The sequence below is a fragment of the Halichondria panicea genome, chromosome 4 (genome assembly GCF_963675165.1).
Source record: "Halichondria panicea chromosome 4, odHalPani1.1, whole genome shotgun sequence".
In the NCBI taxonomy this organism is placed as follows: Eukaryota; Metazoa; Porifera; class Demospongiae; order Suberitida; family Halichondriidae; genus Halichondria; species Halichondria panicea.
In genome coordinates, this window is record NC_087380.1 from 4,021,767 (window position 1) to 4,046,208 (window position 24,442).

Sequence of the window (24,442 nt, forward strand, 5' to 3'; positions counted from 1 at the left end):
TGTTAATTATTACAGAAACTGAATGATGCCCCCCCCCCCCCTTAGTCTACTTCATGTAGATTATCTAGCATTATTTAGAAACAAGCTTGCATATGAAAAAAATTGCTGGCTTGTGAGTCCAGAAAAGTCGTAGTGCAATATATAGATCACAAGACTGCAAACTCATAATCCAGTATTTATAGTCTAAAATTAATACTGAATTATGTAAATGAGTGCTATAAACAGATGAGCAAAAACTTGCAAGTCGCTTCCTGACAGTGATTACCTTAGAAAAACTATCGAATAGTTTGCTGATTTGATCGTTCCCCCCGTTTTTTGCTGATGTACACAGCTACAACTAACTGGCACAAGCTGAGTTCAATCTAGATAAAGTGCAGTATGGCCCATTAAGTGATTGCTGTTCGGACTGCATGGAAGAGACTTGGCCGTTATGATTCGTCCGTATATGTCTTACTAGCGCAAGTTTAATTGTGGATGACACACATCCAACGTCCTCTGTACATTATGCTGATACGAGTGATATATAATTATATCAGCACTGCATGGCTGTGCCTAAAAACTACATTGAGGTTAGAGTTCAACCCCAACATTACGATTCATCATGCCAAATGTTTTCATTATTATGCTCAAAATCATGCCAGCATGATGTTTCAAGGCATACATGTATATATACATGGTATTATACGTAATTATACACTGTGGTAAAATTATGATTGAAATGACAAAAGTCGGCAGACAATTACTATAATTATATGGACACTTGGTACTAGTGTCATGCAACCTCTAGTAGTATACAGACAAAACTATAATAACAAAATTAATTATGTCCACCTGCATGCAGCTATATACAAAAACTAATTACTCGGCTCTACAATGTTCTTGATAATTCTTAATATAGCCTCAGCATGATCCTTAGCTTGCTCGGCCTGCTCGCAGTTGTATTTTTCAGCTGGCACAATAGCAGATAGTGGGTAGTTGGGGTCAAGGTGGTAGCTTTCCAAGGATATGGTGTGACCGGCAAGTCCACGCGTCTCCCCAGGACGTTCAGACTGTAGGCCGTATGCATGAGTGCTGATGTGGTGAAATTTCATTGAGTTTTCGCTCATACCGCACACAAAATACTTGCCTCCTTTGAGAGCTTTCTCTGCTACTTGGTATGCCATGAAGCAAACATCAGCACATATCTTTTCCTCATGAATCGCCTCAGTAAATAATACAATAAGAGACTTACAGTTAGCCTCAGCTTGCTTTAACCAGCGTCTTCCTTCCGCTGGATTAGTTTCAGGGCGAAGATCTTCCTCTTTAAACCGTGGCATTTCCGTATTAGCTCCACCCCAGCTAGTACTACTAATCCCTCCTCCCCCTACCTGGGATCGGGACGATGACTCTTGCTCTCTTGTGTAACTTTCTCTTTGACGCTGCGCTGTTTTGTTGAGATCCTCCCATTGCAGGTTAATATTTTTGTCCACATCTCTTTTTGATATCTCAGAATTTAGAAACTTAAACACCTCTTCAGTCACAGCTGAATCATCGAGGTTCTTGTCAGGATGCCACTTAAGACAAAGACGTCTAATAGCTTTCCTTCTCTCTTCTTTTGGTAGCTTCCATATCTCATCAAGTTGACATAATAGAACATCTTCGATCTTTTTAAGATTCTTGCTCTGCACTTCTTGATGCAAATTAATCGTGTCCATGTCTGTTTCACCCCCATATGGTACAACATCTGTCCCTTCTGCAAGAATCTTTTCTTTCTTCAAACCTCTGAGGAATTTGTAGAGCTTAAGTACACCTACTTCGATTCCTTCTTCATCATCTTGGTGTGTCAATATTTTGTATTTCATACTGATTCGAGGGATGACATCAAAACTTTCACACCCTTTGGGCAAAATAGGGTACATAACCTCGACGTAAACAATGAGGTTCTCCATTACTTCATATCCAACAATCTCTCCAGGATGAAATACATTCTCAACTGCTTGATCAAGTCTATGATGCCAGCACTCTGCAACTTCTTTACCCAGTTTGAACGTGACCTCGCTCATTCTTTCTTCAGTCAGTGGAATTCTATTTACCTCTAAAATATCCTTCACTTCATGGGGATTCTGGACACTTAAGAGCTGAACAAGCACATCCTTCAATTTGGGACACACATCATCAGTAATTAGCTGTGGTTGTTCTAGTTTACTTATAATTAGCTGAAATAGTCTGTTGCACAAAGCCCGTACCACTTGGTGAATATTCTTGGCCAACTGTGAGTCCAGGTATAAGCATCCGTCAGGAGTGTCTCCAGTTGTCTCTAAGTAAAACTTTGTGTCCAAATTACCAATCAATTTTTGGTTCTCTTTAAAAGTGACAACCATTCGCAAATGGCGAAAGGTTTGTATTGCTGTGCTGGCCAAAAACTCCCTAACAATAGATTCTACATTCTGCAGAGGTTGCTTGGCCTTGGTGTAATAGCGCACGCATGCAGAAACTGCCTGTGGCAGAATGTTGTTCATTTCAAACGTTTGAATCAAATCATTGCCTGCATCTGTATGGTCAATGGGTTCACACTCCGGCTGAACCGTTAAGATACAAACTTTAGATAAGCCGATAGGACGAACAGCGAGTGACAGCATTTCACAGAAATCTCTCTCGAAAAGTTGGATCTTATTGTCTTTTGTTCTAATCTTTAGAAGGGAATAGCAGGTTTCCTCAAAATGAAATCTGCCCAAAAATGTGTCAGCGTCAACATATAGCAATTGTGTTGAGAGGACTAGTGTTGTGTTATCATTAGGCAAATACAGAGGAGAGAGGGTCTCACTCCCTTTTGAAACTAAAACACTGGATGATTTAACACTCAGCAACTCAATGAGCTCTTTAATTATTGCAAATACACATTTCCTTGTTTTCTGTTCAAGTACCTGCCCAGCAGAAAGTTCATAGGCTTTTTGAAGAACTAATTGAATGTGATTATAACCAATTGAAGACTCGACTCCAATCTGCTGAAGTATGAACTTTAGACATTCTAGCTGGCTATCAAGTATTTGAAGGAACGGATGATATTTATCTGTTGAAATTGCACTGTAATGCAAGACACTGCAAGGCTTCACAAGGACTATATGATGCTTGTGTGTCTTCTCGAATGTACTATACACCGGAATGCAATGCATATCTCTCAATAGCTGTATGTGAGCATCGTTAACATCGTCCTGTTTCGTTTCTAGCAATGTCAGGTTTTGTACAATCACTGACATAAGTGACGTGGCTTGATCAGAAGTAGGTATGTTGGAATCTGGATATTGATCAAAGTTTTGAAAGTTGCTGAATCGTTTCTTAGCACTAATATTCTGCATGTTTTTGATTACATGATCAACTGTAGGATCACATGTAATGCCTAGTTTATCTGCTAATAGGCGGTGTTCACTATAAGTCAACGGACTCCAATTTTCAGGAAGATTAACTATCGGCTTTACAGTCCACAAGAAAGGTGTACAGTTTGTAATGGCAGCTTCACTGAGTTTGGCGAGGGAGCACATGCGCCTGTTCATCACTATATTGTTTGATCCACATTTTGCGCTACTGATCCATGTCACTTCTGGATGGATTTGAGTAGGCACAAATGGTATCTCTGCCACTTGATGTAGGAAATAATTGTCACTGTGCCATTTTGCTTCCTTAGCACTGTCAGACGATAAATATTGAAGGAGAACTGTCGAAGTTTTTACAATGTCCTTGTGATTTCCTCCTGCAATTTCTTTGCAGAACTCGAGAAACTCAGTGTGATTGACTGTGCACCTCAATCCAAGCTCTTTGAAGAAAGCTAGCCATTCAGTCCATGATGGAGAGCTCCTGAAATATTCAGGGAGAAATGAAAAGTGTTTGTGGAAAGTAAGAAATATGTCAATCTCATGATTGCAGTAGCTGTTAACTGGCAGCAATTTGTCTATACCAATACAGCGGAGTGAACCTAATTTTTTAAGAAATCGTTTAGCCCTTGCTATGTTTTCTGTTTCACACTTGGATTTGATTTTCTTGTAAATCACATTTTTGTCGAGCAAGGTGACTCTAATATATCTTAGATGTTCATACCTGTTCATCTCGCTGATATAGGAGAAAAATTCGAAGATAAAGATGCAGTAAAGATCTTCTGCAGTGACAACATTTACTTCAAGTTCCTCTGGAGCGCCAAAATCTGTCCAGGAACCACGTCCGTGCAGGAAGACAGCATTTGGAGTGTACTTGTTCCATTCAGAATATCCCGCCTCACAAGCATTGCTTGGCCAAACATATGCAGTTTTACGTTGTAATGCTCTGAAAACGCCATCAACACACTCAAATAGAGGAAGAGACCTTATATGGCTAAGGCTGTTTAAGTCAGTTCTGAAGTTAATGTTACTGAGGTAGGAAATGATAATACCAATCATTTCTTTGTCGATTACCACAGATAGTTCCTTCTCAATCTCTTGATTTAAATGGAACAATATTTTCAGAATAGCTGCAGTATCTTTTACAGTTGGACAAGACAGGTAAGCAGAACCAACTACGTTTGTGTCCAAAACTGGTATGCCGATGTATTGTAGGACCTGATAAATTTTAAGATATTCCCCATCCTCCTGCATAGAAATGGGAACGATTGGTATAAGAGTGTCACTGAAGGAATGTAAACTGCCTGTGATACTCGGAAGAAGAGCCCATTCTTTCAAAATGTGAGGCATATTGAAACTAAAAACTGGATCCTCTGAAAAACAATTCCAGTATCTGATCAATAGTTTCCTTGGCAGACTTTGGGGAAACTGAATTACTCGATTTGTTCTGAGGCAGTTAGGTAAGTGATTGCTTAAAAGCTTGTCGAAAAGGGTTAGACTATACGCATTGTCTGATAAATGTACACATACAATAAAGTAGTTGCTGCTATACAAAACTTTGATCAGTACAGGGTGGAGAAAACAGTCTTGACTATCAGGAAAAAGATCAGAAAAGTTAGATTTGACAACCTTTGTATGTTGATGGAATCTTCTCAATATACCATCAGCTGTTAAGAGAAGGGGTTGGCCAAAAGGTTCTTTTGGGAATTTCAACTGCTCAGTAGGGCTGGTTATAGTCCTTGAGGACCCATCTGCAATTAGTTTGCTTGCACCTAGGAGGTATTCAGTGAAAAGTTTGAACGTAGAAGTATCTCTGAAAACAGTGTCACTAATTCCACATGGGAATTTTCCCGTGTTGCTTATTTGAGAGCAAAAATTTGAGTAGTATTCAAATACTGTTTGCGGGCTAGTCCTTTCGATTTTACTAGCACTCTCTTTTATGGCTTGGTTGAGCTGGTCTTGAATAAAGCTACCCGCTACTGTCAACTTCATGCCGATGTCTTCAATAATCGCTCTTAGTTCACCCCGTTTATCAACAAAAGACCAGAAGTATACTTGAGTAGATGGATCACTGCTTTTAGGAGGGTGCCAATTTACTTGCAATTGCTTTGACTCACTATTCCTTGATCTTGTTGACATTGGTACAAGACTTGCAGGGTATTCCTTGTAATCAACTACAGCTAAAATGTTGTTGTTGCGGGCAACTAGTTTTTCATAGACACTCTCTGCAAATTTTATGAATAGTTTGTCCATTTCATATGTGGGTGGAAAAATCTCATAGTACTTCCTGATATCATGGTTTGCTATGTGCCATGCCTGGTACGGCTCAGTGGATACATAAAATGACTGACAATGCTCAAGAAGGATTGCATACGAAGAGGATATCGCTTGAAAGAGTTTATTATTCCAAACAGACTGATGATCTTCTCTCTCCTCCTCGGTAGAACTCCACAAATTTCTACTCATTGAGTTCAAAATAAAATGTCCGTTTATATGCACTGGTAGTTTTGATGTAACTGGCAGAGGCAGAGGCAATAAACAAAACAATTTTCCCTTGAGCTTTTCCTCATTCGGAAGTGAATTCCATGGTGATAATGGAGCTGCAATCCCGTGCCTAGGCTTGATTGCTTCAATAAAACTCCATGTCTGTTGTTCATTCTCCATATCTCCTAATCCTTGTTGTATCAACCACTTGTTTTCAGTTGAAATTTCCTTTCCAGATGAGCACTGTACTTCACTGATGGTTAATGGGTATCTGATAACAAGAGATTTGTTTCCTTTCTTCTTGTTGAAGCTAGACATTGCTTTATGGAGCTCTTGACGCTTCTTTTGTGCTACTTCTTCTACTTCAGTGCAATACATTTTCGTGATGTTTATAGTGTTCCCATTTTCTGCTATAACCATGAATTTTAGTTTTGTAACATTGTTAAGAAAAAGCATTGCTTCTTTCGCAATGGGTGCCCATTCTTCTAGCATTTTAAGCATGGTTCTAGATGTTATAGGTTCACCAACAGGAGTTCCATTCTTGTGTCTAGGGATAATTTTTGAGTCTAGTAAATGTTCTTTTGTGTGTCTCAAAGGAAATCGAAATAAAGAGCCACCACTAAGCTCAGGAGGGCAATTTTCAAGGCCAGACTGCAGAAAAGCGGAGCTCATATCAGGAAACACTTCCCAGAATCCCTGACTCAAACCATCAAATCTTCGTCCTGGAGAGAGCACATTAGCTGCAGGCACATACTTACAGTGTGGATCCAGTACACACATTGTTTCTCCTCCAGTGATGAAGCTAGGGCAATCAGTGAGGTGGTAAACTACATTGAAACCGATGCCGTGACCAATGCTTTCATAATTAGTGCGTTTACTACCAAACCCCAGCTTCTGTATACCCAAAAAATCTTTCTCTGCAAAGACACCATCGTTCCACACCAAAAGAGCTGGGCCTTGTAGTTTACCCCAATTCTGTGATAATACTCCTTGTTTTCCGTGGGTCCGCATATCCAAAATTATATACATTTTAGTTGCTTTGGCATCATCAGTGTTCTGTAGTAGCTCTTTAAGGATTGTAATATGCAACGGATAATCTCTTATGATGTTTTGAATCCTACTGGTTAGTTCCTCATGCTGGACAAAGTCAACACTCTGAAATTGACAATGTTGACTGGAAGTGGCCACAAATTTCTCAAGTATTTTGCTTCTTCTTAGCTCCACACCCAGCTTCTTTGCCAGAGTTAGTGGGATGATGCCATGTACATAAGTTTGTTTAGGGTCCCGTGGTGACCAGGGTACGTCGTTGTAGACCAGTTTGTTTGAATCGCGTAAAACGAAATGTTCATCAGGAAGCATAAGTGTGGGGGCTACGTTTAATTTTACTTGGTGAAGTAAAGTAACAATAAAATGTAAAACAATCTGGCAACGCTCATCTACTGGCTGATCTTTGAAATCTTTCTTCATAGCTTTAAGAGCTTTCTCAATGTCTTTCAAGCAAAATTGTTTCTTGATCTGCAAAGATTCAATCAAACGTTTTCTCGATAATATACTTGCAGGTATTTTGTACAGATATCAATGGTACAGCCACTTCCAACAACCTCCTTACTCACAAACTGCTTACCAGTCCATACAGATGATACTTTCAAGTGCTGAATATCCTTCTGAGTATAATCTGATGAACTCTCTTTTGAATCAAGATCAGGTTCAAGTTGTTTGTCAAGGAAACCATACACTTGGTGGCACATTCTATCAATGGTTTCCACCAATTCTTCTGTGAGGGGTTGAGATACAAAAACTCGTTGTATTTCAGCAAGTTGTTCAATAGCTTCATCCATGGAAGGTGACTTCCGTATGCTCATCACGAAAAGACTGTCTTTGTTAATATACCCACAGCCTCCATTTTCAACAATAGCTTCATTCAAAAATGCAACTTGAGACCCAGCAAGATTAGGATTGATACCGGTGATACCGGTGCTTTCTCTATGCATATCATTGCCTACAATCATCAAGTCTTTACCACACAGAAGTTCATGCCCATCTCCTTTCCATGGAAGAAGGTATCCTGTCGGTTTTGGGAGCACTGGTAAAAACGGAATGGAGGATAGCCCCCCACTGCTGGCTCTTTGGTATGACATACTTTGAGATTTAGCGTACTTTGGCAAGACTTCAAATTTAGTGCATGATGACAGAACAAGTTTTGCACACTTTAACGCTTTGGTTTTGTCGAAATAATACCGAGTCGGAATACTACGAGCACGCTCCACAAGCATATCATATGGAATAGCTTCACTAATCATGCCAAGTTTAAGTAATGCTGTCCTAGAAAGATGCCTTTCTGATAGTTCGTCACTAGGAAAATAGCTATCAGACTTATCATACAGGGGGGCAAAGTCTGCATCACGGTCAACAACTTCAGTGCATTTTCTGAGGACTTTTCCATCCGGTGTGCATGGTATGGAGGCATAATTCTTGAAATAATCATTTAACAAGTAGCTCCGTTCTGTTTCATCATCATACTCAGCTGCATACAGCTCAAGCATGCACTGAATGACTTCAGAGCGAGTGCTGAGAATTGACTCAAGAGAGCTCAAGTTTTGGAAAAACAGTTTAGTGAAAGCAGGTTCATCAATTGTAACTTCTTTTAAATTGAAATAAGAATGGAATATGATGGGTAGATCAATAATTGGCTGGTTTAGATACTTAACAACTTCAATAACACATTTAGGAGTTGAAGATAATTGACACAAGATTCCAGGAACAAGAAATCTACTTTGATAGCCATGTAACCATTGTTTCAGGTATTCCGAGTAAAATAGTTGGTCAGATGAAATCAGTGCAAACAGTTTTGATATCATATACGTCCATGGATTACGCTGGGTTAATTTTTCATTTTGCGGCCACAAAACATGGAAATTATAGCTCTTGATATAACGGTTGTTTTTCAATCCTTTCAATGCTATCAAAAGTGCATGATAAGCTCTTGGAATTACCCCTTGCATTAGTAAAACATTCCAAGTGACTTCACTGCCTGTAAGTGAGGTGGCTTCGTCTGAGGTCCAGATCCCCCTGCGATTATTGATCACAGCAAAGTTGCTACTTAAATGCACTGGTAGGCCAATCTTCTGAGAGAGGGGTAGGAAACAAAATATCTCTCCTTGGAATTCTGCATCCACACTGTAGCTACCAGGAGCGCCCAGTGGGCAGGAGACTGATGCAGTGAAGTATTGTTGGGAGTAATCATCAGTCTCACTTTCTTGTGATACCAGCCAATGACGGCTGTTTGATTCATTGGAGAGAGAATCGAAGCAAGTTAGTTCTCTAATCTCAGTACCAGCATTGAGTTGAATAGGTACTTCAATACACTCTCGAGTGATTTTAAACAAAATCTCTGGCATGCTTTGTCCATGGCTGATTGTTTGGAATGTAATAGTTCTCACGTGCTGTAGAAAAAGCAATAGAGTTGAGCTACTGTTCTTAATGGCAGATATAAGGTCCTGGACTATTAAATTTGAATAGCAGGTAGAACTAAGCTCACTAGGGTGTATCCTGAATGGAAGTCTAAATATTGTCCCTTCGTAATCAGAACGATCAAATCCAAACAAGCCATCATAAGGTGAGAGCTGACGCGAATTCGCAATGAACTTACTCGTGAAACGAATTTTCTTGGCTGGCTGAGAAAAATTTTTTATCTCTTTTCTTAGATAGGATAGTGTTGGATCAAAGATATATAGTTTGTCTCGACTAACAAATGACGGTACATCTGTCATGTGGTATACTGAACAAAAACCAATTCCAAACTTGCCAATCTTTAACACTTTGTTGGCCTTGGTTGCTCCAGCTAACTTTGTGATGTTAGTAAAATCATCTTCAGAAAAACTCTTGTTGTTATGAACAATTAACGCAGGACCATGAGCTTCTGCCATTCCTGAGAAAAATAGTTTCTTTGGATTTGTTTCATGCTGCCTAGTGTCATAGCAAATGTTCACTTCAGTAGCTTCTGCATCATCAGCGTTCTGCAGTAGTTCCTTGATAATAGTGAGTCCATCTTTGTAGTCTCGGAGAATATTCTTCAATCGAGTTGTGAGTGGTTCGTATTGACCAGCATCTTCAAAAGTGTCCTCAGAAGTATTCAAAAACTCTGACAATGAAACTGCACCAAGGTTATGTGCCATGCTAGCAGAGATGTGGTTATGCACAAATTGGTAGGAGTCCTTTTCTTCTGACGATTGCAGGTAATCCTTGAGGAATTTATTGTCCGTGTACACAACCTCCGAAGCTTGAACTAGCTGAGGCAATTCAGACTCAGTCTCTACTGGTATCAGAACATCTTCTGGCATGACTTCGTCAGGAACGTTACTATTTCCATCGTTTGTGAGCCAGTTTAGAATGTTCATGATCATACTCCAGGCATCTGATTGTTCAATAGCATTAGCTTGTACATTGTATTTGATCATTTTGAGAACGAATACGATCTGGGCTTGACTAACAGTCTCTGCGACTCTAGAAGCTGAGCCAAAGAGTGTTGAATATTGAGACAGGATGTCAGGTAGAACGTAGATGTACGGTTCAAGATCACGCTTGAAGGTGGAGTTTTGTTTTAAAGCTACTAAATCTGGTGCTATAAACTTCCTCTCTTTCTTGATATAAATCCATTCTGTGGTAGAGTACAACGAAGCAAGATAGGAGACACCTCGACTATTCATGTAGTCATACACTTGAAGAACAAGTGAGTTTATAACATCAGCAGAGAGCTGATCCTTGTGCGAGAGTATCTCTTTATAGTGAGCGACCACATTCTGTGAGAAATTGTTAGAGTCAGCTGGTAACATATTGGCAATTAGATCGGCAACTGCAGGGCATACAATGTAGACCTGTGAGCCCACTAGGCAGGGAATAGTGTTTTCTGTTGAAGGTGATAAAACCACCGAATTGCTCAAAGAGATAAAATGTGAGTTGAGGCCGTGTCCTTTCCATAAAATCTCTCCAGGATAACTGGACGGCTTATCACTGACTATTGGGAGCCAGCTCCGGCTAGTAGCTAGATAGTTGAGAGCAGTCGAGAAGGTATAGCTTTGATAATCTACTACATACCTTCCACCTGTTTGGATATAAAAAGTAGATGTGCTTATGTATTTAAGCACTGCCTTGGCCCGGCTCAGCTTTATGCTGTCAACACGTTGTGGATATGAGCTGCAAGAACAACTGATGGTGTAAATAATGTCAAGGACTTGTTGTGGGGTGACTGCGACACAGAGACCATAGGTTTGTAAAGTTTGAACTCTTCCTTTCGTGTTGTAAGGAGCCTGAGGGAATACATCTTCTCCGCTATACAGAGCCGAAATATCAGCATCAAAAGGAGTGAATAGTTTAGAAGGACTCTTTCGTCCATTAGTTGTTTTTACGAATTGTAAGCTCTGCAGGTAACTGGCCATATTGTACTCTCTGGAGTTGAGGACTTGGAACATGTCCAACACTTCCGGCATTAGCTTGTCAATGAGATGGTCAGGAAAAGTCCTGTTTTTAATGAGCGGAAACACATGATTGACAAGAAGTTTGAAATCAGACAGAAACGGGACATGTAGGGATTTCAATAGCTGCAGCTGATAGTAGTTTTCTCGGGACAGAATAATTAGGTTTGAAGGCAGGTTTGAAACATTGAAAGCACATTTGTTAGGTTCTACTATAACCTGTCTTGCTACTGATTTCGATTTTGTTGTGTTCACAGAAAAAAGTTTTTCTGATGAGTTTGAAGCAGATGAGAATATGCAAATATTCTTTAAGACATTAGTTCTCATTGTAGAAGGTGTATATGTGCTAGATACAAGAAACATTCTCATGCTATCAGCTTCCGGTGCTGTGAAGGCAACTCGATTGTAATTTGACGTTGATCCTATGGCATCTAACAAGTTGTTTACGTCTACCTGCTTCATGTACGATGTAAGTTGGCTGTGCTGTATATAGCTAAATTCACTTTGTAGGCAAACTCTGATGTTCATTTTGTAGATAGCAGAGAGCAAATCGCTAGAGCAAGACGAATACCTGCGGACATAAATCACATCCTGCACGCTGCTAAGGGGAGCAAGGCAAAAGCTTCTTGTTGAGCTGGAGGTAGATATGTAGCAAGGAACTAGAAGCTGCTCAGCAAAATGGTGAAGATTTTTCTCTTGCAGCCAATTCCAGAACGTTTGAAGCCAAGTGGAGGGAATCTGAAAGTGGGGCATGGACACCAGACTGTTTCTACTTGAGGGTAGAGCCTGGGGAAGAAGACGAGCAACATATCTCTCAGTGAGGAGCCGGAGCTTTGTCTGTTGACTAGCAGCCACAGAATATAGACTTTGTTGAAGCTTTGTATCATCTGATACGTCGACAAGTAAGTGGTCTAAGTTAGGGAGCAGGGATCGTGGACAATCATCTGAGCAAAGGAAAACTGTCTGCTGTTTGAAAGTCGTATCAAAGTTAGTGAAGCTACTATTTGCTAGGGGTAGAAGATTCAAACCTTGGAGATCGTTGTAGCAACTGTCGGAGAGGCAGTACGTCAACATCACCCTCTTGCCAATTGGGTCAATGTTAGAATAACTTTCAGTGTGTGTCCGAAGTTTGGAGCGAACTAACATGGGAGATACCTCTGTGACACCAACTGTAGCGTGATACATGGCTCTCCATATGTTTGAAGGGACTTCGACTAGATACACAGAAGAATTGGTGAGAAATCGTTTCACAATGGAGGGAAGACTACTGTCTTCACTGATAAAGGTTGCTTGAGAGATGAGAATCCAGTTCCCAACAACTGGAATTGTGTCAGTCCAAACAACTGCTTGCTGAAACAATTCACTGAACAAAGGATGGAGAATCTCAGAAAACTGGTTGTTTACAATATTCACATCAGGCCAGGCATTGTAGAACTGATCACGAGAAATGTACTCTTTAGCATCTACTAGAAGCATAGCATAACAAGGTGGGAGGAGCTGACTAACAAGAATCTTGTTCCAGTTTGCTGTAGGATCGTTTCTTCTCTCAATTCCCGGCCACTTTAAAGTACGTCTTTCGTCGTTCAGCCCAAATGTTCCGTTGACATGAACCGGTAGTCCAGACGTAGCCTCCATTGGCATAGGAAGGAAACAAAATATTCGACCCCCAACGGAACTAGTACCTAACTCCAAAACTGTGCCGACCCAAGGAAATGTACACTGTTTGGCTGCAGCTGCTTGTACTGTAGAGTCCTCTGATCCGACACTGTTAACTATCACCCAATTGCTCTGGCCAGCTTGGTTCTTCCTATGACTGTTGTCAGTCACAATTACAGAGAAGGTAGCTGTGAACGAAATTACACGGGAAATCGAGTATGGCTGTTCAGAATGAGCTTGCCGAAGTTGCTGCATGAACAATTTACGCTTGGAAGTAACTGATGCTAAACTAGCTGGACTTATTTCCACACAGAATGATATGCTGTGCTGACCACTCTGTGAGATGTGCACTACTTGGATCTTGCATACTGACTTCAAAAACAGAAGCAAATACTTGGCCTCCTCTCTAAGAGCATCGAGGAGTAGTTGTAGCTTTTGAGTGTTGTATATTTTGTCCGAGAGACTGGATGCTTTTGTGCGTAATGGCAGTCGGAAGATAGTCCGTTGATATTGGGCTGAATTTTTATCGAAACCGGCCAAGCCATGGAGTGAAGTAATAAAATCAGATGACTGGTCAATAAGGCTAGCCAAACTGAATGCCTGCCCAACTTCACCTTTCCAAACCTTTTCTTGAGGTTCAAAACAAGCTAAGCGATTTCCACTTACAATCATTGGGAGGTCTAAAATAGAGAGAATTTTAGCATATAAATAAAATTAATAACAACTACAGTCATTTAGTGTATACCAGATGAACACAATATGATCTAATTGCATGGTCATGAGAATATAGCCAAAAAGCACAGACCAAAATGCTCAAGAGCAAGTACCAGGATTAGTGAGTTTCTATACGCACGTAGCTAAAATAAGTCATTTTGGCTGGTTTTCTCGGCCATGCAATCCTAGTAATTGTTCACATTGCTGGCCTATAAGACTATATAAGGGTGACATACAGTCCATGCATTTCGGGGGACAATGATTATGCATCTTGTGCAAGCCATAAGGATTGTCTGAGTTGTTGAGTTTTAAAATGATAATACAGTGTACATATAATGTTGAGCACAGACATACACAGTCGAAGTGATGATGTAGTGGAAGCTGGTATATGGACCTGGAACACATACAGACTATAATTCAGGGGCGTAGGCAGGCGAGGTGCTTGAGCACCCCCCGGCCCCGTGCCTGACTCTATATTTTTTGAAGATCTGGTTGAGCTCAGCACTCAAGATCTTGTTAGCTGCATACTGAAATAGCTATTCATTCACCTAAGACATACTAGAGTTAGTAGCTGATCTATATACTACACGAGATAATTTTATTACATTACTCTCATTAATGAGCAAAACAATCAGCAGTTGCCAGTTCTATACTATCACACCTATCTATATCTACTACCTGTGTATGGCTATTCATATTTTACAGCTTGTACGTAAACAACTGGACAGTGCTTTGCTTAGCTACACCTCTGTACTCATGCGGTTGCGAACACTCAGCTCCACCCTCAGTTTTACCAAACTGCATGAGGGTACATGGAGCTGATTATTTGGTGGGGTTGCAACCCCGGCCCTAGATCCACCCCTGCTATCAATTGGTTAAGCGCCACGCTGCATGGAATAACAATTTTTGTATGTGCGCTGTTGGAAACAACCATAAAAATGTATGTGGTTAGCGTTGTAATTAGAAAAAAGACGATAATGCACATAATACTAAAACTTCATCATAATAGAGATAATTATATACTACTATACCTAGGCTTCCTTACATGCAATGGTCACCGCTGTATGTAGAACGATCACAGTTCATTCCAAGACGACACTAATTTTTAAACTGGTTACTGTACAACCCCAATACACGTCAAGCCACGCCATTTACAACTAACCTAAAATGCATACAGCTACGTATCAATACCAGGGTTGCACGTGTTATGGGGTCAACATCAAAATAGTAGTGTATCCTGACAAAAAAATTTGAAAATATACCACTCTAAGCACCTTGGGTATTGTATTCTCTCAATTAAACGCACATGTACTTGTTTAGTTACGGTACGTTTAATCGAGCGTTTGCAACATCCTTTGAGTGCTTTTATTTATAGACATTACTCGAATAGTGGCGCATGCTCTACATTCATGTGCTGATTGCATGGAGGAGCTAGCCCAAAACAATTTGCCCTTTACCATGCATCCCAATTGGTTAGCTTATCTATCTGGTTAGATCTATATAGCCTTACACGCTGAAGGTAGTGTCCCGAAAAGCACATCAGTAAGAGAGACGCCAGCTGTGCTGATAGAAAGCATGCACACAAATGGAACAGAAAGAAAAACGAATCTTTGAGTAATCTTAATAATGCAGAGGCCAATTTGAATACTAAGTTCACCTAATCGATCCTCAAAAGCTACCTGTTTTAATAAATGCGCATATTCGATAAGGCCAGAATAGATATTTGAGCTATCATTTAATAAATAAATGCACTGCACATTATTTTAATCGAGAAACTAAAGTACCTACATTTTGCAACGAGAACAAGTAGTTACAAACCAGTGGTTATGTGCAACACTTGACTATAACGAACTCACCTGTGAGATGATAGACAGAGTTGAATCCAATCCCAAACCTTCCAACTTTGAAGGGGTCCTCCGCTTTGATACTCTGCTGCAAGCTCTGTATTCCCTCCCAGTCTTCTTCTGTAAAACAGGCATCATTGGCAGCTACAAGAGCAGGGCCTTGGAATATGGCCAAGTCAGGATGAGGGAGGTTGGAAGTGCTATGCTGTCTCTCGTCAACATAGAACCACACTGTTGTAGCTCCAGCATCATCGGCATTCTGGATCATTTCCTACACAATCATGTTATGATCATTTCAAGGGTATTCCCTATATATAGGTATAATTATACAAGGGGTTACTTTACATGGTGTTCCATGCACAAACTTATAAGTTATAGGACTGGTACTTTCATTCCCAAATATAATCACCAAGCCTTTACACGTACCCAATTACGTACTACGAGACTGTACTGAACATTACACACTCTTAATCAACTATCATTTTCTACATTTTCCTTGTTTTGTTTCGCTCGCTCAAAAGGATTACTGGAGGAGCTTAATGGGAAAGTGGCATGAATACCATCATTTGGACATTTGGTGAAATATTTGGATACCAATGAACCACGTCTCAAGTCTTACAGTTGCCCACCAAAGTAGCAAGCTATATACAGCTAGGCTATGCTGAAGCGTTAGCTGTTTCTGCTAAATATCCCATATATAGCTTTCCAACCACGTGGGAACTTTTTGCGCATGTGCGAGGGCGTTTGCTATGAATTTCATAAGATTGGCCAATATTCTCATACAGATAATTGCGATAATAATCGACACTGCATGTATTAGTGTATACAGTAGAACCTCGATTATCCGGCCCTCCATTATCCGGAACCTTGATTATCTGGTTTGGCAGTTTTCTTTTTATCAGATTAGAAAATGGGCGTGTCCCTCAAATGCGCATGCACGTTACAGATGTTACCATAGAGACATGCCTGCTTATCTTCTGCGCATGCCAGACAACCATGTGGCACTGCTTTTTATCAATAAAGTGGGTGGATCAAGGAGTGGTTTATCTATTCGATTATCCAGCGTATTCACTTATCCGGCCTGCTTCTGGAACCAAGGTGTCCGGATAATCGAGGTTCTACTGTATAGTAGTATCACAATTTGAGCAAGAAGGGGTGGATACGCATTGAGGTCAAAGTTTATAATGCTGCTATCTGTCAGTATACATAATTATAATACCTTTTATTCTGACATTTCAATGTGCCATGAAAATAGTTTTTTGAATGTCAGCAACCGTTCTATGTGTCGAAAAGGCATCAACTAAGTCTATCAAAATGCCCCCCACAGAAAAATATTCTGAATGAAGCACAGCAAGTGCAACCATTAGCTGACCCACATGCAAAAAAAGGCATTCGAGCTACTATGCACACATGTTATTATGCCTCGGTGCATGCGCAAGCGAGGTATATACAGTAGTGTGTTTGTATATGTGGCTGTGTGTGTGTGTAGACTGTTATATACAGCTGCTCAAGGATCAGTAAGATAGTAATGTTTTCTTGGATTTTAATTTGTGGATTTGCAAAATAATGCTTCGTTCTCGAGTTATGTCTAGTTTTGCTTACTTGGAATGCCATTGCAGCCTTTTTAGAAGAGTGCGTAGCAAAACTTGTCCATGGAGTGTTGCTACTCTACTCAGTACTTAGCTCTGCACTAGAACGCCATACTTGCCCGTGAATATCATTATGATGCTTACAGTAACATGCAGCTAGCTAAAGTATTGTTGTGTTTGCGGTTACCCCAATCATGTTCACGACTACTCAAGCCTAACCACTCGCTGACTCAGCTAAACGAGCTTCTACATTGGAACTTGACCAGGCGTTCAGATTAACGAACGGCTGTTCTCGAGGCTAGTGCGGCCATTCGTTTTAGACTTGGACTTTTGGTCGATCGTTTTTAACAAAAATCACAGTTAATCATTACCCACTCCTTGGGTTTCTCTGCATGCAAAATTATAACTTCTGTTGCCACTGTGCACTAAATAAAAGTAAAAACTTTGACTTTAACTTGAATGGTGAATTAGTTTGACTTCTTTTGTGCACTAATAACTTTCACCCTTGTGATTTAGAAAATAAGTTAACTTTTACGAGTCATCAGCACCCGCAGTGCTTTCATTGCCAGCAGTTTTTACCTTGAAAATTTGTCCGTCAGGGTACCTCTCTAGGATGCCTTTTATAGTAACAGACAGGGGAGGCCTTCTCAGTCCAAACTGCTCTGACTTAGCCTCGGACTTAGCCTCTGACTTAGCCATCTTGAAGTGTGCTTTATGGAGGATACGTATGTATAGAATAATACATAATACTTAAGCACTGTGATTCCTTATACGGGAAATGCTCATAGTAAAACAGACCACAGTTTGTACACAAAATCCATATAAGCCGGGAACGCATAACGCTCTACGCTTTTACTGGTGTGTTGCAAAGATTCTGCAAACTCCAGTATTATTCACTTTTATACGCCCTTGTGATAATTATTATTACATGCATCCATCAATTCACCATAGTGAACCGTAGTGAAAACAGATGCATACAGTATGATTACACGCAAGTTAGGTGCATGGTTATGCATAGTTAAAACTAACCGCTAAGTCTTATCTACTTTCCTTCATTCTAGTGTGTTGTATATATAATATCTCCTGTTAGTTTATGAGTCGTAATAGTTTAACACTATATGATTGCTATACTGCTACATTAAGGAGTTAAAGAAACAAAGGAAGTGCAACAACTCAAAGTTTGTGGTTTCTGGCTTGTTGTTTCTAATACGACTATGCTACTCACTTTCTAGTGTCACTGAGCATTGTTAGCTTTATTTACTAATATCTGACTAGATCTAGTCAGTGCAGTCAGTCTGCAAGCATGCATTCATAAACTGTTAGAGAGGGGCAATCTAGCCCATGTGCAATTGAATACTAGAAGTCTATAATTATAGAAGCTCTCACTTGCACTAGTGTGTTTGTGTGTGTGTCATGCTGCTCACTGATCACTAATCAGTTTTCCATGTAGAAGTCTCTGGCATATTTGCCAAACATTTCGGGGCTCAAGTAACTCAAACAGACTTCAAGGTGTATTGGGGTTTATACCCAAGGACATTTCTATGTCTGGAGTACATACAACCGCACGACCACAATACACCCCAGGTGACTTGCAGTGTATGAAAACAACCATAATCGAACGCTTGATAATTAATAATTATAGTGTTATGTTACCTCCATAGCACGAAGGTAACGCAACATAAGCTTGCCTATATAATTATGTCATTTATAAGACAAGTGCACATTTTCAATATTCTGTCAACAATACTACATGACACACTCACCTGAACGCGATGTATTGGCAGCTTTATCCTGCAAGCCCTACAGTATTAATATATAAAGACATTAGTGCAGTTTACCATATCACTAAAATCTTTTGCAAGCATCAAAAATACGAACTTAGTGAGCGTTGGTCACTTTGCAAATAAAAATAGCAAAACCTAAACTGGTAATGATACACGATATTTGCCAGAACGCAGGGGGTCAAATATTCTGCTGATTTGGCTCATTAGCAAAGGTTTTTCACTTCTTAGCTTATTTATACATGTTGACACTTGAAACTATGCATGCAGTGTTTACATAAGCACCATGTGAGTTCATAAACAGGTGCCAGGCACTGATAACTTGAATTAGATATGTGCTTGTCATAAATGTGGTCGGTCACTGAGAGGCCCATTATTCTCATTGAGACCTGTTCAAATATTCAGAGGTATTCACGGAGGTCTATGATATCTACACTGTAGACTACAGGCCTCACACGTGACCAGAAGACTCTAGCGAATAAAAAGAAGCTCTATGGCAACAGTCGGATGCATGGTGCCTACTGCAAAAAGAGGAGACACTATAGGCCGGGTTTTGTAGCCGTCAAAGGGCCAGTTGAGCAACACATTCATTGTCCAGCTTCCCGAGCGCATACATACACGCAGGGTTTTTTTTTCCTCATTGTACAGCAACTTAGTCACAGTATGTTTTGGTATGTGCGAACTGGATAACAGTTGCTTGCTATGCTTTCGACCTCCTGTGCTAGCTCTTCTCTTCAAGTTTGCATACCACGCGGTTGCTTAGCTTATTTTCTATCAGTTATTGGCCTCGTCCAGCATGTAAGAGACTGGCATTGTGTGTTGATCGTTTTGTTAGTTTTTGTGACGTAATGCCAGTCTAAGCCTGGATTAATTGAGTTTTGTGATTGACCTCGTGAGGGGCTAAACTGAGAAGTGAATGTTGTGTGTGTTGGACCGTGAATAGCTAGTCCTACGTAGATTGTTTTATCCGCACGGTGACACAATGGTCTCTGCGCTATTCAGAAACCTTCACTTGGCCTATAACTGTTATTAGATAATGTCTACCATTAATCCTGCAGTCTGGTTGGCTATAGGTATTTATATAGTGTTATTTCCAACATGTACTTCACCTAGCCTCGAGGTAGACTCGCAAGCCGTCACTGCTGCAGGCAAACAGTAGACTGGTCAAACTCCATGTAGAGACTCGTGTTGCACAGTCAGCATATCACATAAGATTCTAAGTAGCTGCGGTTTTCGTGATGTCACTATACTGCTGTGCTACGTAGAGTTTTCTAGTGTACGTCACTATCAACGATCTTGCGGTAACCGCATGCAGTTAGTTGCCACAAATATCGTGGCAAACCTTACACGAGTCTCTACACGGAGTTTGACCAGTCTATTGTTCGCCTGCAACAGTGACGGCTTGCGAGTCTAGCCTCGAGGAGGCGACCTAGCGTTATTTAGAGACAAATCGGTCTGGAAACGAGGCTAGTACATCACCTAGAAAATTATGCAGCATCTATATAGACTAGATAAGAACAAGAACTGTCAAATCTGATTGGAAGAGCTTTTCAATCCGTCACAACGTCATGAACATGTACACAGCCCAATTTAACAATGCAAATGATATTCATGACATATACATGGTGTTCCATGTAATGTAATTGACAATGTAAGTGGACCGTGTAATGTAATTGACAATGTAAGTGGACCGTGTTTGTTGTGTGTGTCATACACATGATCTTATTATACCTAATTTGTTAACGCATATAGACCATTCATGACGTAGTGGCGGATTGTGACGTACAGCACTTTTTGGTACTTCCCGGCCAACAATGTTAGTAATTTTTCACATTGCAAATGTGTTTAAAGATCAAGTTTCTTTTTTGTGCAGAAGTAAGTGGAACTTCAAGAAGCAATGAATTGGTGGAATTCAAGAAAAGAAGACAGAACAGGAATGAGCCTTAAATACTAGCCAATTTATTGATGATGCTGTATAATTATATCCTAATTTTACCTTTGGTTCACACACTCAGGTATATTGTAACTATTGGTGGTGTTTATAACCAGCTTACTGTACTTTAAGAGCAGTCCCAAAAAGAGATGTGGTGTTGCAAAGGCATGAAGGCCCTATAATGGTTACAGGCAGCAAAGGAGCTTTGTAGCACTGCTGCATGCATGCACTAGATCCACTACGGTATGTCACAGCCACGCAGGCCACCTCTCTCATGAGTGGCCCATGCACACACTTTATTCCCCATGCAGTACGGTGGATAATGGTGCACAACTTGCACATGATTTGAATACGTACATACGAGATACTCAGAGCTTGTGGTTCTGAAGATACTCTCGCAGGGAGTTTAGAAGTGAGCGCCATGAGGGCTGTTTGTGCTTCTTTTGGTGTTGCATAGTATTTGCTGAGAACCTTCCTCACTCGAGAGCTACACGCAAAACCTACAAACATTAGCCGTGACATGTATATGATTATTTGAACACACATGCAACATGTACACTTGTAATTATTTCACTCACTGCTTCGCAATGGTTCTTGGCTGTTTTGGTGTACAAAGAGAGCAGCTGAGTCCCAGAAACTATCAACAGACCTTGTAGGCCAACTATGGACATGTGTTGACAGAATAAACTTTACAAGAGCTACATCTTCCTTAGATTTCCATTTCAGTAATGGTGATGACTTTATGCCAGTAGATCTAGTCGACATAGAGAGCCTAGGTGAGTCTCTGGATTTTTGAGCAATGATTTGACTCTGGGCCTGGGGTAGCTTCTCATGCTGCTTGAGTCTATATCTAGTTTCAGTACTGGTAGGAGTTGACAACTGTGGAGATAGCTTTCTCTTGTCACTGCCACGTTCAGCCATTAGCTAGCTTTAGCTAGCTGCTAGCTAGATAGATATATCGAATCTTTACAGTGCAAAATTCCCTAGTGACTAAGGCATTTCACTACTAATGTCCGGGGTGGAGGCCAGGATTCGAGGCTAAATCTAGATAGTCTATAAGACTCGCAAGCCGTCACTGTTCGCGTGCAACAGTGACGGCTTGCGAGTTAGCCTCGACTCCAGCCCTTGAATAGTGGGCCTTTCTCAGCGGCCTGGAATCGAGGTCAAGGGGCTGGAGTCGAGGCTACTTGCGAGTCTATACGGAATCAGGAGTAGATCTACATGAATATATTCATGTGGATCTACTCCTGACAGAATCTATAGTCTAGAGTCTACAATGTACATGTTAATTATGCCTCGGTGCGCATGCGCAAGCGAGGTATATGGTAGTGTGTTTGTGTGTCTGTGTGTGTATCTGTGTGTCTGTGTAGACTGCTACAGCTGCTCAAGGATGAATCAAGTGCAAGTAAGAGTTTCCATAGGCTTCTAGTCATGTTTACTTGGATTATGATTCGTGGATTTGCAAAATAATGCTTTATTCTCGAGTTATGCCTAGTTTTGCTTACTTGGAATGCCATTGCAGCCTTTTTAGAAATCAATGGATGGCTATTCTAGCTGCCTGGATCTAGCTATAGTTGTTTTGGAATTCAAGAAAGACCTCAGACTCTTAGAGAAAGTAGAAGAATACTGTAACCTAGGTTTAGTACAGGCAGAAATAAAATTTTTCATAATAGTTAGACATCTAGCACAAAGAGAGGTACAGCCAGCTATAAGACTACCCCAAGGCTTCTGGAGAAGCTTTTCGAAGACCAAAGAAGGCATACATATCACAGGTTTTGTCCAAACTAATGATCTAATCTTAGATTGGTAGCACAACAAAACTTAAAACAAAGACAAGTCCTTTTAATTAATCAATACAAAGATACTACTGTTCAAGCTTCATTCATAGATGCTTCTTTTCTAGTAGCCTAGATATCCAGCAGGAGCTGTTTCTGCATTCTCCAGAGAAATACAGCTAAAATACAGTGTCCCAGCTTGCCTTGTCAGCTAAATTGAGCTGTAAGGTTTCCCACTTGAACGCAGCAATCTGATTGGGCTGCAAATTTCTTGCAGTGGGAACAAAACTGCTACATATACAGGGATTTGAGGAGTTCTTGCAACTGTAATGTCGAGAGCGGAAGTACCTGTCACGTGAACAGTTACGTAATTATGGCTCATTTCAAACCAATTTTTCTCCAATAAAGCCTTAGGCCTGTTTATTTTGGGAAAAAATCTACCTATACAGGAGGCTTTGCTCTGCATATAATTAATTATCTGCAAGCCTTTGCACCACAGCTAAAGCTATCCTTGAGCCCAATCGTGAGCTACTACTGTTAGTCTGCCACACAAACTGTGTATCCAGCTGGAGCTAGCCTAAGAGAGATTTTACTGAGACTAGTGATACACTTTCAACAGCTTACGGGCAGGCTGGGGCAAGTAGTAGCTCACGAAACGATTAGCATCTCAAGGATAGCTTCAGCTGACAACCTGCTGTGGTGCAAAGCCTTTACCAAAGGCTCTTAGCTTTCTGATGTAAGTCGATGTTTTCCCAGTTTAACAAAAATGAATAGGCTCTATTGGAGAAAAATTGGTTTGGAATGAGCCAAAATTCAATCTTGTTACCAAGGTTCACGTGACAGGTACTTCCGCTCTCGACATTACAGTCCTCAAATCCCTGTATGTCAGTACTGATACCCAAAGCGTTGGTTGGACTCCGCCCAACTAGTTAGAGAGCCGATTTTAAAGTAGGCTACCGAAGAGAAAACTAATGTTAAAGCCGATTTTAAAGTAGGCTATCAAAGAGAGCTGATTTTAAAGTAGGCAACCCAGTAGTGCTCGGTTACAGCTATAACAGATGAGCAAAAACTTGCAAGTCGCTTCCTGACAGTGATTACCTTAGAAAACTATCAAATAGTTTGCTGATTTGATCGTTCCCCCCGTTTTTTGCTGATGTACACAGCTACAACTAACTGGCACAAGCTGAGTTCAATCTAGATAAAGTGCAGTATGGCCCATTAAGTGATTGCTGTTCGGACTGCATGAAAGAGACTTGGCCGTTATGATTCGTCCGTATATGTCTTACTAGCGCAAGTTTAATTGTGGATGGCATGCATCCAACGTCCTCTGTACATTATGCTGATACGAGTGATATATAATTATATCAGCACTGCATGGCTGTGCCTAAAAACTACATTGAGGTTAGAGTTCAACCCCAACATTACGATTCATCATGCCAAATGTTTTCATTATTATGCTCAAAATTATGCCAGCATGATGTTTCAAGGCATACATGTATATATACATGGCATTATACGTAATTATACACTGTGGTAAAATTATGATTGAAATGACAAAAGTCGGCAGACAATTACTATAATTATATGGACACTTGGTACTAGTGTCATGTAACCTCTAGTAGTATACAGACAAAACTATAATAACAAAATTAATTATGTCCACCTGCATGCAGCTATATACAAAAACTAATTACTCGGCTCTACAATGTTCTTGATAATTCTTAATATAGCCTCAGCATGATCCTTAGCTTGCTCGGCCTGCTCGCAGTTGTATTTTTCAGCTGGCACAATAGCAGATAGTGGGTAGTTGGGGTCAAGGTAGTAGCTTTCCAAGGATGTGGTATGACC

General features: G+C 40.5%; 2 protein-coding genes across 2 annotated transcripts; both read right to left on the reverse strand.

Annotated features, from left to right (window-relative positions):
* Positions 1 to 656: 656 nt before the first annotated feature.
* On the reverse strand, positions 657 to 7,356 carry LOC135335462 (sacsin-like). Its single transcript, XM_064530960.1, has one exon. The coding sequence runs from the start codon at positions 7,296 to 7,298 to the stop codon at positions 855 to 857; it is 6,444 nt and encodes a 2,147-aa protein (XP_064387030.1). The 5' UTR covers positions 7,299 to 7,356; the 3' UTR covers positions 657 to 854.
* Positions 7,356 to 21,797, reverse strand: LOC135335461 (sacsin-like). Its single transcript, XM_064530958.1, has 6 exons — positions 21,398 to 21,797; positions 21,177 to 21,319; positions 18,869 to 18,905; positions 17,685 to 17,815; positions 15,529 to 15,787; positions 7,356 to 13,638 (listed from the first exon to the last, which is right to left on the reverse strand). Exons 1-6 carry the CDS (start codon positions 21,738 to 21,740, stop codon positions 7,361 to 7,363), a joined length of 7,191 nt encoding a protein of 2,396 aa, XP_064387028.1. The 5' UTR covers positions 21,741 to 21,797; the 3' UTR covers positions 7,356 to 7,360.
* Between the last annotated feature and the right edge of the window lie 2,645 nt (positions 21,798 to 24,442).

What these genes read in the sequence shown, in the direction of transcription:
- LOC135335462 (XM_064530960.1), bottom strand. Translation starts at nt 7,298, where the DNA reads ATGAAGAAAGATTTCAAAGATCAGCCAGTAGATGAGCGTTGCCAGATT.
- LOC135335461 (XM_064530958.1), bottom strand. Translation starts at nt 21,740, where the DNA reads ATGGCTGAACGTGGCAGTGACAAGAGAAAGCTATCTCCACAGTTGTCA. An exon ending in TGCCAATACATCGCGTTCAG is followed by an intron (nt 17,816 to 18,868) that starts GTGAGTGTGTCA and finishes TCCTCCATAAAG; the next exon opens with CACACTTCAAGATGGCTAAG. An exon ending in CTGACGGACAAATTTTCAAG is followed by an intron (nt 15,788 to 17,684) that starts GTAAAAACTGCT and finishes ATGATTGTGTAG; the next exon opens with GAAATGATCCAGAATGCCGA.